General features: G+C 39.5%; 1 protein-coding gene across 1 annotated transcript; it reads left to right on the top strand.

Moving 5' to 3' along the window:
• The first annotated feature begins 1,029 nt into the window (after window positions 1-1,029).
• LOC144646290 (uncharacterized) lies at window positions 1,030-12,664 on the top strand. The gene is made up of 2 exons (XM_078505824.1): window positions 1,030-1,106; window positions 5,635-12,664. The coding sequence occupies exon 2, from the start codon at window positions 5,667-5,669 to the stop codon at window positions 8,322-8,324; it is 2,658 nt and encodes an 885-aa protein (XP_078361950.1). The 5' UTR covers window positions 1,030-1,106; window positions 5,635-5,666; the 3' UTR covers window positions 8,325-12,664.
• The last annotated feature ends 182 nt before the right edge of the window (window positions 12,665-12,846 follow it).

Raw genomic sequence — 12,846 nt, 5'->3', positions numbered from 1 at the left:
AAAGATCTAGTTATCATATAATAGCCCGCGAGACTACGCTTGAATTCCGAATCGTGAAATATCTAAATTCATCTTTTAAAAGTGAGAACTGATCATTTTTCTATTTTGCCTTTGAGAAAGTTGTCTTTTTGTTGTAGCGTGCACTGTGCTCACTGTAGGCTCCGTCTCTTGCTCCCGGTGTTGTGGCTGGCTTGCTTCGCTCGCCGACCTGCGCTTTCGGCGCTCGCGGGATCACTCCTTCGGCGCTCGAAGAGTTCAATACACGTTGCCACCGAATATAGAGCCTGCTCGCAGGCTAGGGTGGGAAATGCTCGAGACAGATTAGCTATGATGAAGCCACTTTACAAAGCCTAGGGTAAATTAAGTATCCATTCCACAAACGTCGGAAATGTTGAGCAAGCAAGGATTTGCAATTTTGCGCATTTGTTAACTACAACAAAGAGATGATAAGAGGGGGGGAGGGGGGGGGACCCCCCAAAAAAAAAAAGGAAAAAACCTTTCCATTCACCCCCCTCGATAAGAAAACGGAAAATAATTTATACCGTATGAAGGAAATAAAAGGCCCGGTACTGCTGATTGACATGTTTCCATAGCTTGCAGGGATGGCTGAGTGTTCAGGGGCCCTGCCAATTATTAAATAGCTAAATAGATTTGCTGGGCTTAAAAAAAAAACGATCTGGCTGGGACAACGGTCTCCCGCTCTTTTTAATTTCCGAATTCAGCAATTATGCAAATCACATACACATTTCACTTTCTGCTCGTCTCAAGGAAAAACTTAGGAATGGGAAGAGGCTACACATATTCTAGAGAGCACGGATCGATTTTCATGGGCTCGCTCGTGAGAACTACTGCTTTCTTAGATTTTTTACTTGTTCCATTCGATATTTTGCCAATGTTCCCTTGTTCCCCAAAACCCTGGGAGACCCTCATTTGTTTTTCTTGCTGCATGCTCCTCCTGAGTGTGAGGTACCCACCCCACCCCTAACAAAGTCATGTTACTGCAGCCGTGTTTCCCAGAAGCCATCTTGCGTTCGTCAAAGCCAGGTCAAATCAAATGGCGGCTTTCTGCTAATCATGCTACCGAGGAATTTTCTGTAAGAAATAAGGTAAGCTGCACGTTATTTAACAGCACCCCACTTCACACAACATTTATTGCAATTTACTAGCAGTAGAAGTATTATGTTGGCAAGAGTTGTGCGTGTTATTCCAGCTGAGTATATTTCGATCGTGACGTGTCGCATATGAACAGTATGAAAAGTATTGAGTATTCAACCTGTTCGCACAGCCGTTCGCACATAAACATAACCTTGTATAATGTATTGGGTTAGGGTGCTATCGTGTCGTATCGCACACATTTTAAAATTCTCGCTGTAGTCGGTAGTACTTTTTGAGCTGTGTGCAACAAACTCCTTTTTGCTACTTAGTATTTGTTTATAGTAAGCTAATTGGTATTGATTCACTTGGCTGGTATATTTGTATGTAATAGTAATTGGACTGAGTGGAGTACAATTCAGGGAGTAATCGGGCGAGTAATTTCGAAATTGGCAGAGCGCGCAGCGCGAGGTCGATTTGAAATTACGAGCATGATTACTCTCTGAATTGTACGACACGAGGTCCAATTACTAATTACCGGTAATTGTGTCAATAACAAAATTCGGGCTCTTACTTCGTGTAGAAGACACAGTTCACCTATAACAATAGAGAACAAAAGGACAAAAGAACGAGGAATATAATAAAAACAAAAGGTTTGCGATGCAGTATTCTATTGTGACGTGTTCTGTGCTTCTACACGAAGAAGGAGCCAAAATTCGAGGTTAGGAAGTCTTTAGGAACCTTTTCTGTGAGGAAAATTCAAAGGTAAATTTAGTTGGTTGCACAAAAAGTTAGAAAACAGCAAGAAAAAACCCATTCAAATGCGCATGATTGACGCGCGGATGACGTAGGTGTCCAATTACAGGTATCCAATTTGAAAATGCTCAAATTGGATACCTGTAATTGGACACCCACGTGATCGCGCGCTGATTACGTACTATACGCGACAAATAGGCGCGCGCAGAACCAATTAAAAACGAGAATTTCGTTATAGATACGATTAACGTATAATTAAATTGGACTACATGCTGTCCAATTTGGAAATAATTTGATGAAAAAAATTCTGAGGGCAGCCAAAAATTGGACTAGGCCGTAGGCCGAGTCCAATTTGGCTGTCAGAGGTTGTTTTTGAATCTAATTATTTCCAAATTGGACAAGCATGTAGTCCGGTTACATATTAATTATATAGCTTGTAGTCAGTTAATCCAGCGTTAAACAATAAACTTATATCTAGAACGGAAAAGCATTCAACAATAGTAGGCATAACACAGCACGTGCAACTCACTCAAAGCATTGTCTTCATAAATTTAATAAGCGCCCAGGGCACTTACGGTACATGTACTGTTGAAGACAAAATACAGAAATTTCTTCAAAAGTAAACAGACAAAATATCTGGTTGTCACTTGTCAAATTACCTTGTTGTATAACCATCCATCCCTTTTCATTCCAATCGCTTTAGAAAACCACTAAATGTATCAGAACACAAATTTGAAAAGTGTTGATATAAACATTCACTGTAGACGTGATCGCAAAATCACTTATGCTCGTTGAGAAAGCAAAATTTAACAGGAAAATTACAAACAAATAGCCAGAAATAACAAGAACAAGTTAATCTCGAGTTTCTTACATCATTGCACTATTTTCATCACTAATAAACATGAAACTTTTCACAAACAAGGTAGATTTTCCTTTGATCGAACGTGAAACAAGCAATGCTTGGGTGCTTGCCATTTGTAAGAAAAATCCGGTTGGTGGGCCGTTGCATAATGGTAAGCGATTTCCCGAATATGCTGACCAACCGGATGAGATTTCGCTTACCATTATTCTACCAGGCGTTTCATCCCGCTCACTCGATCAAGCGCCAAATTTAGTGTTGTTTTCTGTCGATATAGCTGAATATTTTGAGGTAGAAAACAAACTTTTCGATAAATAAGATGGGCTGATGCTGTTTACTGCCGTCAGCTGCTCCATGAGACGCGATTTAAAGAGAATACAAGGTTATTTTGAGGTAACTGTTCCCACCTAAGCACCGAGTGAATTTCGCAGTCGAGTGAAAATTGGCACGGCCGAGCTAGATCCTGTCCCGAGAAAAAATATGAACACATGAACAATTCCGACGTGGAATACCAGAGGCAGGCAGCTTTTATCTCCTGTTAAAAAAAGTGCTGACATTTCTATGGTCGAGGTGAACATACACGTTTTAAATTGGTCACAGTAAAGACGCCATATTGTATAAAACACGACTAAAACCGCGCAAAAGTGCTAAAAAGGGCCTGGAAACGGAAGATGCGTTCAAATGGTAAGGAAATTTTCCGATGTTCTGTTCCGAACAGAAAAAGTGGAGTACCTCTAGAGGTAGTCCACAATTTCTGAATGGAATTTCCGGAAAATTACCTGACCATTTGACTTCAAACCGAAATTTCCGGATCTTTTTGGCTAAATGGTAAGCACCCCTTGACACCAGTGCATTTTGGTCAAACCGCGTGACAAGTTTCGGGGGACTGGTAACAAGTAATGGCGGCCACATCCACAGACGAACATGGAGGATTTCAGTGAAATTATTTGCTTTCAGTGTGCTTTCAGGAAAAAGAAAACCCATTTTAAATGTAAAGTGATTGTGAATCAAGAACCCAGGGTGCTATTTTTGCTATGTGAAACATTTGTAGAGTTCGTAAGAAACAATTTTTGAAACTAGTTTGCACTGCATCAAACTTGACCGTCTGGAAACGTAATTTCACTGGCAACCCCCCTCCTCTCCGGAATTTCCGGGGCCCTTGACCCCCCCACCCCTTTGGAATTTCCAATTCCCTCCATGGTGGGGGTATGGATATTTGCTGGAACCACACATTTTTTTATAAATTTTTAAACTTAAAAATGGTGTTTTTATTGTTTCTTCAAGTATAAAAATTCTCAATAAAAAAATGGAGCAAGAAAAGAAAAATCTGAGACACCGTTTTTTAGACCAATATATGTAGATCAAATTCCACATAAAAGTTTAGGTGCTCACATAAACATGTTCCCAAGTACCGTAAAAACTCTTGTATAAGCCGCACTTGTAGATAAGCTGCACCCCCAAAGTTCAAGCATGATTTTGAGAAAAAATAAAAACTGCGGAGAAAATTCCCAGTTGATTGTGAAAATGCTGGATTATGTGGAAATTTCAACAATCAATAAAGTTAATGTGGATTCCTTGAGCCTTTCCGATCGATGTGCAGGATGTACTATAAACAAATAAACGGAAAAACACTTCAGTCTTACCCAGAATTTTAGAACTTTATAAAATAAACATCATTTCTGCCAACTCTGACATTTTTTATCTTTTTCTGCCATTCATTGACAGGAATTTCTTCATTCATCACCGTTTTTACATCAAATTTTGCACCTGATTTTGCGCTGTATTCGTGAAAGCATTCGAAGCTTAGTAACAAGGCATTAGTATCCAGGCTTATTGCCAAAAGACACACGGACGAAAAGTGTGGTTTTTGTCCCTGTTTTGAGAGGAAAAAATTTTTAAAAATGATTAGTAGTTGTTTTTGTTTGTGAGGGTAGTAAAGAGCTGCTTTGTGGCTTATATGGAGCAATTTTTCAGTTTTATGTGCAAAAAAGCCCAGAAGATGCGGAGGATGCAGTGTGAGCGATTTATGTGGACCCGCACGGCCGCACTATTGAACTATTGCCTGGATGCGATGCGAGTTTTCAATTCTTATTCAAGCCTGACTTTTTTTCAGGCTTGCTTTTCTCAACTGCTTAAGTTGAGTATATTACTGCGATGATCTTTCATTTGCTTAAAATTAACATTTTGATTGGTCATTTTCTTCCAAGTGGCTAGGTTTAAGTAGGTGCACATCCTCCTCTCAAGAGCAGCTTGTTCCTCTTGGCCGGCTGAGCCTGGGGCACAAGGAACAAGTGGCTCTGAAGACACATGATTTGATTGGCTCGATCTTTAACAAAGAGAATTTAAATCTAACCAATGAATTCGATCATTGTAAAATCCCTTACAATAAAGGGATTTTAAAACAGTTGATTTGATTTGCTAAATTTAAATTTCCTTTGTTGAACATATAGCATCAAATTTGAAATAAAATCAGGTGCCCCCAGAGCCACTTGTTCCTTCTGCCCCAGGCTTTGCTGGCTAAGAGGGACAAGTGGCTCTGAGGACGAGAATGGTGGTTGCACTGCAAGTGAACAGAAATAAATAAAAGTTTACAGTCAAAGTCAAAATGTCAGTCACTGACAATATGATTTTCTTCAAGATTACCATTACCTAGATATGAGAGTGATAAATGATCGTCGCAGTATTACATAGCAATTGGAATTCAGGCCCGGGATCGTGCCCCGCCCGCCGCCGCGGGTCCGGCTCCGGCTCCTTCTTTTCCATTGCTTTTGTTTCACTCGACGATCATTTTCCTCTCATTCATCCGCGTTCATATTATCATTTCTATCATTACATCATTACCTAGATAGTAACATTAACAAGCAAAATTTGTTGGTAAATAACAATGAAGTAACTGGTCACTTTCCTTTCTATTTATTACCTTACAGGTTAAATAAAGCTAATACAAAAAAAAAGGAAAATGCCTGAAGCATCATATAAGTGCAAGAAATGTGGCAAGTGTTTTAAAGAAGCATCCAGTTGCGTGCGACATGAAATAACACACACAGGCGAAAAGCCTTTTACGTGCATGCAATGTGACAAGTGTTTTAATGACGTGAGCAATTGTCGGCGACATGAAGCACTGCACAAAACATTGAATCCTAATAAAAAACTCAAGCAGCATGGTATACATCTTAAAAGGGTGAAAAATCCTCAGAGGCGTAACAAATTCCCATCAGACCTCAAGAGGCATAACTTAACACACACCGCAGAGAGGACTCACGAGTGCCAACAGTGCGGCAAGTGTTTTAAAAGAGCATGGCACCTTAAGAGGCACAACAGAATACACACAGCAGAGAAGTCTCACAAGTGCCAACAGTGCAGCAAGTGTTTTAAATTTCCATCAGACCTCAAGAGACATAACAAAACTCATGGAGCAGGGAAGACCCACCTCAAGAGGCAAACTAACAAAACACATAGAACAGAGAAGAGCCACAGGTGCCAACACTGCAACAAGTGTTTCCAATTTGCAACAGACCTCAAGAGACATATTAACAGAATGCATGGATTGGAGAAGCCTCACAAGTGCCAACACTGCAGCAAGTCTTTTAGATTTCCATCAAAACTCAAGAGACATGTCATAACACACAGAGAAGAGAAGCCCCATGTGTGCCAACACTGCAGCAAGTGTTTTAAATTTCCATCAGACCTCAAGAGACATAACAAAACTCATGGAGCAGGGAAGACCCGCCTCAAGAGACAAACTAACAAAACACATGGAACAGAGAAGAGCCACAAGTGCCAACAGTGCAGCAAGTGCTTTAAAAGAGCATTGGACCTTAAGATCCACAACAGAATACACACAGGAGAGAAGCCTCACAAGTGCCAACAGTGCAGCAAGTGTTTTAAAAGAGCATGGGACCTTAAGAGGCACAACATAACACACACAGAAGAGAAGACCCATGAGTGCCAACAGTGCAGCAGGTGTTTTAAATTTCCATCAGGCCTCAAAAGGCATATTAACAAAACACATGGAACAGAAAAGAGCCACAAGTGTCAACACTGCAGCAAGTGTTTCAAATTTGCAGCAGACCACCAGAAACGTATTAACAGAATGCATGGATTGGAGAAGCCTCACAAGTGCCAACATTGCAGCAAGTCTTTTAGATTTCCATCAAAGCTCAAGAGACATGTCATAACACACCGAGCAGAGAAGGCCCATGTGTGCCAACACTGCAGCAAAGGTTTTAGATTTCCATCAAAGCTCAAAAGACATGTCAGAACACACGAAGAAGAGAAGCCCCATGTGTGCCAACACTGCAGCAAAGGTTTTATATTTCCTTCAGACCTCAAGAGGCATGTCAGAACACACAGAGTAGAGATGCTCATGGGAGGCACGCATGAAAAATCTGCAGTAAAACAGCGTGGCATTTGTTCAAGTAAGGTGAAAATCCCTCTGCAGCATATCCCAAAGCATTTTCAGTGTGAACAGCGCAGCAAGCATCTTAGTACTGCATCAGAACTTCAGATACATAGCAGAGTACACGAAGGACAGAGGCTTTATAAGTGCGACCAATGTGGCAAGTGTTTTAAGCAATTAACAAATTATCAGCGACATAGCATGATACACACAGGAGATAAACCGTTTAAGTGCAGACGCTGTGACAAGTGTTTTAACCAGGCAAATAATTTAAAGCGACATGAAAGAAATATACACACAGGAAGTGTAAACAATGAGTGTAAACAGTGTGGGAAGTGTTTTAAAAGAGCATGGGACCTCAAGAGGCACAACAGATTACACACAGGAGAGAAGGTGTACAAGTGCAAACAATGCGGGAAATGTTTTAGCCGATCAGAACATTTAAACCGCCATTGCAGTAACTTGAGGAATTGTCATCGGCATGAGAGGACCCAGTCAACCAATGCCTGTCTTAACCATACAAAGACATCACAGCAGCAAAAAAGAACATGCGCAACAGAGAAGCCTTTTAAGTGCAAACAGTGTAACAAGTCTTTTCTTTGGCTGAGCACACTTAAGAGGCATACCAAAACCCATACACAGAGGAAGCTTTACAAGTGTAAATACTGTGGCAAGTGTTTCACCACTTTCAGAAATTGCCTGCAACATGAACGAACACACACAAAAGCCAAACCAGAAAAATGCCAGAAAGACAATTCTCAGCAGTCTAAAAGACCACACACAGAAAAGAACGCTCATCAGTGCAAACAGTGTAGCAAGTGCTTTCCAAGTAGATGGAAACTAGAGAGGCATGAAAGAACACACAGACAAAAAAATCCTTATAAATGCACACACTGTGACATGTGTTTCAATGAACTTGGACAGTGTAACAGACATGAACAAAAACTACACCCAATAGGAAGTTCTTCCACGTTTGAGCCACCCGGCGAACATTCAAGTCTGGAATTGACAAGTCAAAGGGCTCAAACGACAACATCCAGTGCTACAGAGCTTAGTTCTACTGGTTCTCCAATTGCAAAATACACAACACATGCTTCCTCTGTACAGGAGCAGGAGTCAATGCAGGAGGAATCAAACACCTGTTGGATTTGCTTAGAGGAATTAAGTAGTAAGGCACTCCTTCTTAAGCACTATGACAGTCATATGAAATCAAATTAATGCATTGTCAAGCAAAACTGGTGTTATTACTAGCCTTGGGGGAATTTTGAAGGGGCAGGGCAGAGGGAGCTTGAAAAACCAGACATATATGGGGCATTATATTTTATCATGTGGTTAATTTTTGGGTACTCAATCATGTGGCTTCATTGCATCCCCTGTACCTTTTTCCCTGAGAAGGGGGGGGATAGGTTTGCAGATCAACACATTGACCTTAAAAAGTGCATGGATTGTGAATTTTTGTGATATATTGAGTGGATTTGCCGATTTTGAAAATATAGTGGATCATGGATTAGCTGAGCATTTTGGTCCAGATTCCAAACACTTCATGTCAGGACGTTCCGATTGTGAATACTAAAAACATTAATTAAACATGTAAAAAAAAAACAATTTTTCCCCCAATTTTTGGTCATTTCTTCTCATCCTTCGAGTTACTGGGAGTCAGCTGTAGTTATGGATCTGCCAGCCTGTCTGAATTGGAAATCTCACGAGAGCCCCATAACCTCCAACAGACGCTTGGGAGTCATGGTTACAGAGTCCCATGCATATTTCATATTTCTCTTTACAGTTGTGCCAAGAGAAGCATACCCCCCTAGAGTACATTAATGAATTGATTATTTGAAATTTGAATCTGTTAGTCATTTCAGTAATGCACTCATCTTATTAATAACATAAGAACAGATCAATATTCGAATCAAAATTTGGTTTCTGATCACAGTTGCCTGATTTCAAGTAAAGTCAGTAAAGGGAAGGTGAGAGGAATTGAATTTTTCTTACCGTCTGTTGCATCTATTAAAATAACTAAAATAATTGTCAGACAACGTTTCGCACGAGGGAACATCAAAGTGAACTGCCGATAAATAAATTTTATGCTGTGGCCAAAATTCTTTAAAATGTTTTTAGCTGGCGAAGATTTAACCCTTCTGCTGTTAATTTATCAAAAGGGCTTTGGTTCGCAAAACTGTCGAAATAAAACACCATAAACATAAAACAGACAAAAACCAAAAACATTCATGTTCGCTAAAAACTTGGCCCGACATGTCTGGCTCTTTCGATCTGTCGTCTTGTAAAAAAATAAATTTTCCTTAAAGATCTGTAAACCGTCCAGTTTGATCCGGTTTACAAATGCAGAAGAATAATTATTGAAATTGAAGTTAAAGTTCCACGAAAATCTAAAAGATGACCGCCGCATAAAAAAGTAAATTTTACCAAATTTCTGGCAGCATAAAATTTATTTATCAGCAGTTTATTTTGGTGATCGCTCCTGCGAAACGTTGTCTGACACCCCTTTAAACTTGAACATGGACGTGTTTCCGCTTATTTAATAGATGCAGCAGACGCTAAGAAAAATTCAATTCCTTTTTACCTTCCAGCCAAGTTTTAATTTGAACATTGATCTGCTCTTATATTAGCCGATCTCCCAGCCGCCCAAAGGGCCGCAGAGCAGAGCCCCATACCCGTAGAAAATTAACAGACCCATGCTTTTGGTTTTTCATGGTCATCATGGCTCGCGGGCGTGTGCGAAGAAGTTGCCCCAACATGGCGGCCATACTCCAGAAATCGGTTTAAGGTTATGGTTAACGCCAGCGTTCATCTTTGATATTGGGCATCCATGTCATGGTCAATTGACAGCTTCCAAAACAATGTATCCACTGACCAGTATCACATGACCATATCATGGGCTCACGTATAGAACTCATTGAGGTCAAATGTTTTTTTGAAGTTTACCGTGACCAAATAATGGTTTACATTGGATCGCGGGCTTAAGTGCTATATTTTTGCTGTTATTGGTCAGTAACTTGGGAGCTCCGCTTTTAGGCTTTGCTAAATCTATTTAATATTAATAAGTTGAATGCATGATTGAAATGGCTAACGGATTCAAATTTCAAATAATCAATTCATAAATGTACTCTAGGGGGGTACGCTTCTCTTGGCACAACTTTAAGCCAGGTTTAACTTAGACTTAACGTAGACTTGTGTCAATTATCTGGCCATTGACTTCATGTGTTGGGGCAGGGTTGGGGGCTACTGTCTTGGATGTACTGAGTTTCTTGCTGCCACAATATATAAAGTAGCCTTATATGGGCTTCCCATGTTTAAGAGATGGTGCTGCTTTCTCTTCAGGGAAGAAATTGCTTGTTATCTGTGAAACCCATCAGCGTGTAAAAAACCCCTTGTATTAAGTGGTGATCAGCCATCAAAATATTTGATTAAAGATATAAAATTGAAAATTATATTAATTTATCAGTGTACATTTAGTTAAACATTAAGAAGAAACATATTAAAAATGCACATTGTTTGATATTGTCATGCTATCATCGTCAAGTGAGAAAAATAAAAAGTAGCTAAGTCAGTATAATCTAGTGTCAAATAGTTTCATGCAGTAAAATGAATTAACAAGCTGCTTTTTATTTTCTCACTTGACATTATGAAAATGTTGAAATGTGCATTTTAAACAGTTTTCTAAAAATTGAAATAGCTAAAAAAATATTAAATAAAAACTATACGCTAAATTTTTTTCTCTCTCTAAATATAGTAAAAGATTTAAAAGTCAGGAAAACTTGATAATGGTACATCTATAAGCCAAGCAGTATTGTTATCAACATTAAATGATTTGGCTGGAGTTTCATTTCAAATAATATATTGCTATTTGCAAAGTATAATTTTGCAACGAAGGATTTCAATCAATAATATATTCAGTACTTCATCATTAAGCTCACTTTGAAAATGAGTGTGGGCTTAGGGCCTAAGTAGAATACACTAGGCTTAAGCCTTTCACTTTTTTTCAAGGTAAGCTATTACCGGTAAAACAAATACATGATTTCAAAATGTCACTGACAATAATACTGTGTTTAACGCTACTTTCAATCATTAAACTCGGCCATGTTGTATTGGAAATCCGATTGTTTTCAATTAAACAATTAGACTACGAGTCCCAGTTTTCTATGAGCCAATAGTCAACGATGTGCAGCCGAGTTGACTATCGCTCATAGAAAACTCGGGCTGGTAGTCTAATTGTTTGAGTAAAATAACAATCAGCTGTACACTCTGAAATGGATCTAAATAAACCAATTAGGGCCTCTTCACATGAGCCCGGTTTACGGGCTGTCTCAGTTACCAGGACGGATTTTGACGTCTGTTCATATGGAAAATTTTAGCCCGGTTGACGGGGATAAAATTCAAGAAACGAAGCCAAAATGGCGACACATAAAGTTGCATCTTTCGCGACTATCGTAGCTTTATTGACTCTTGCAACTTTATTAATAAAGCTAATTCGCATATTTCTGAAGTGGAAATAGATACAAGGCGAAATTAAGCCATTCTGACCACCCAGTTACGAAAGGGAAGCTATTTTCTCAAAAAAAGTTGCGTCCCGGCGACCGGGCTGGAGTGTTCATAAAAAAAAAAATATGGGAAAATATTCTTCCCGGTTGCCGAGATCTCGGTTGCAGAAACCGAGATATCGGAAAACGGGCTGGCCCACCTTCTCATATGAACACATCCAAAATTTTACAAAGAAAATAGGAGTGAGCCGAGATCTTGGTAACTGGGCCAGCCCGGTCAACCGGGATCATGTGAAGAGGGCCTTACAACCCTTGAACATGATTTGTTGAACCAGTTTGAATGGTCTGTGATGGTAATTGACATCAACAAGAAAATCAAAACCAACGGCTGAGTAAGTAAATTCATTGTTTTCACATCTTTGAAAGGCACACGCCTGAACTGCAAAACATAAAACGAGGTTGTCACCTTGCAAACACAATTTCAGGGTCTTTGTCCCCTTTCCCCTTCCCCACCCCACCCCTCTTCTCCCCCTCCCTTTCCCTGGCTTCCCCCTTTCCTCCAAGGTGAAAGATTTATGTAGTCACCTGAGTCCACCACTGAACTCCTGTCAGAATGAATATACAGGGATCCAGAGTTTCAGACTTCCCGTCCAAATTCAAAAGAAAAGTGAGTACTCATTAAGTCAGCCTATTGTATTTTGCGATGTTTTCCTTTGAATTTGGACCGGAAGTCTGAAATTCTGGATCAGTGTATAAGGTAATTGGTTAATAGTCAATTAGTAGACTCTATGTTACAACTAAAATACATATGCTGTCATAATCATCATCATTTATTTGCTGCTTCAGAAGAATAATATTACAAATTAAACATAGAAGCCCTATTAGGGGTTATAATTTGGGATATAAGATATTTAGTTAAAAAATTATAGGGATACGGGATATTTTGGGAAAAAAATTTATGGGATACGGGAAATAATTTAAAGTTGGGGATACAAACGACAGAAATTAATGGGATATCTAGGCCAAAAAATTAATAAGATACATGACTCGAGGTAGGGCAAAGAGAGCTCTAATTAAAAAAAACCACCAGCTGGCCACCACCACCATTTGCATGTGATGTGATGATATAATACATGAATAAATGGAAATGAAACTTCCTTACTTTTATGAGTCACTTTCCAGGCATATTGCGCTGATCTTTGTTGTAAACTTGGAAATTATTGATGCAGTTGTAAGTGCCC

The sequence above is a fragment of the Oculina patagonica genome, chromosome 3 (genome assembly GCF_052425735.1).
Source record: "Oculina patagonica isolate OP01 chromosome 3, crgOcupat, whole genome shotgun sequence".
In the NCBI taxonomy this organism is placed as follows: Eukaryota; Metazoa; Cnidaria; class Anthozoa; order Scleractinia; family Oculinidae; genus Oculina; species Oculina patagonica.
This window is presented reverse-complemented; position numbering and strand designations above follow the sequence as displayed.

Bases quoted from the DNA above. Each gene is read 5' to 3' on its own strand.
- LOC144646290 (XM_078505824.1), top strand. From the start codon at position 5,667: ATGCCTGAAGCATCATATAAGTGCAAGAAATGTGGCAAGTGTTTTAAA.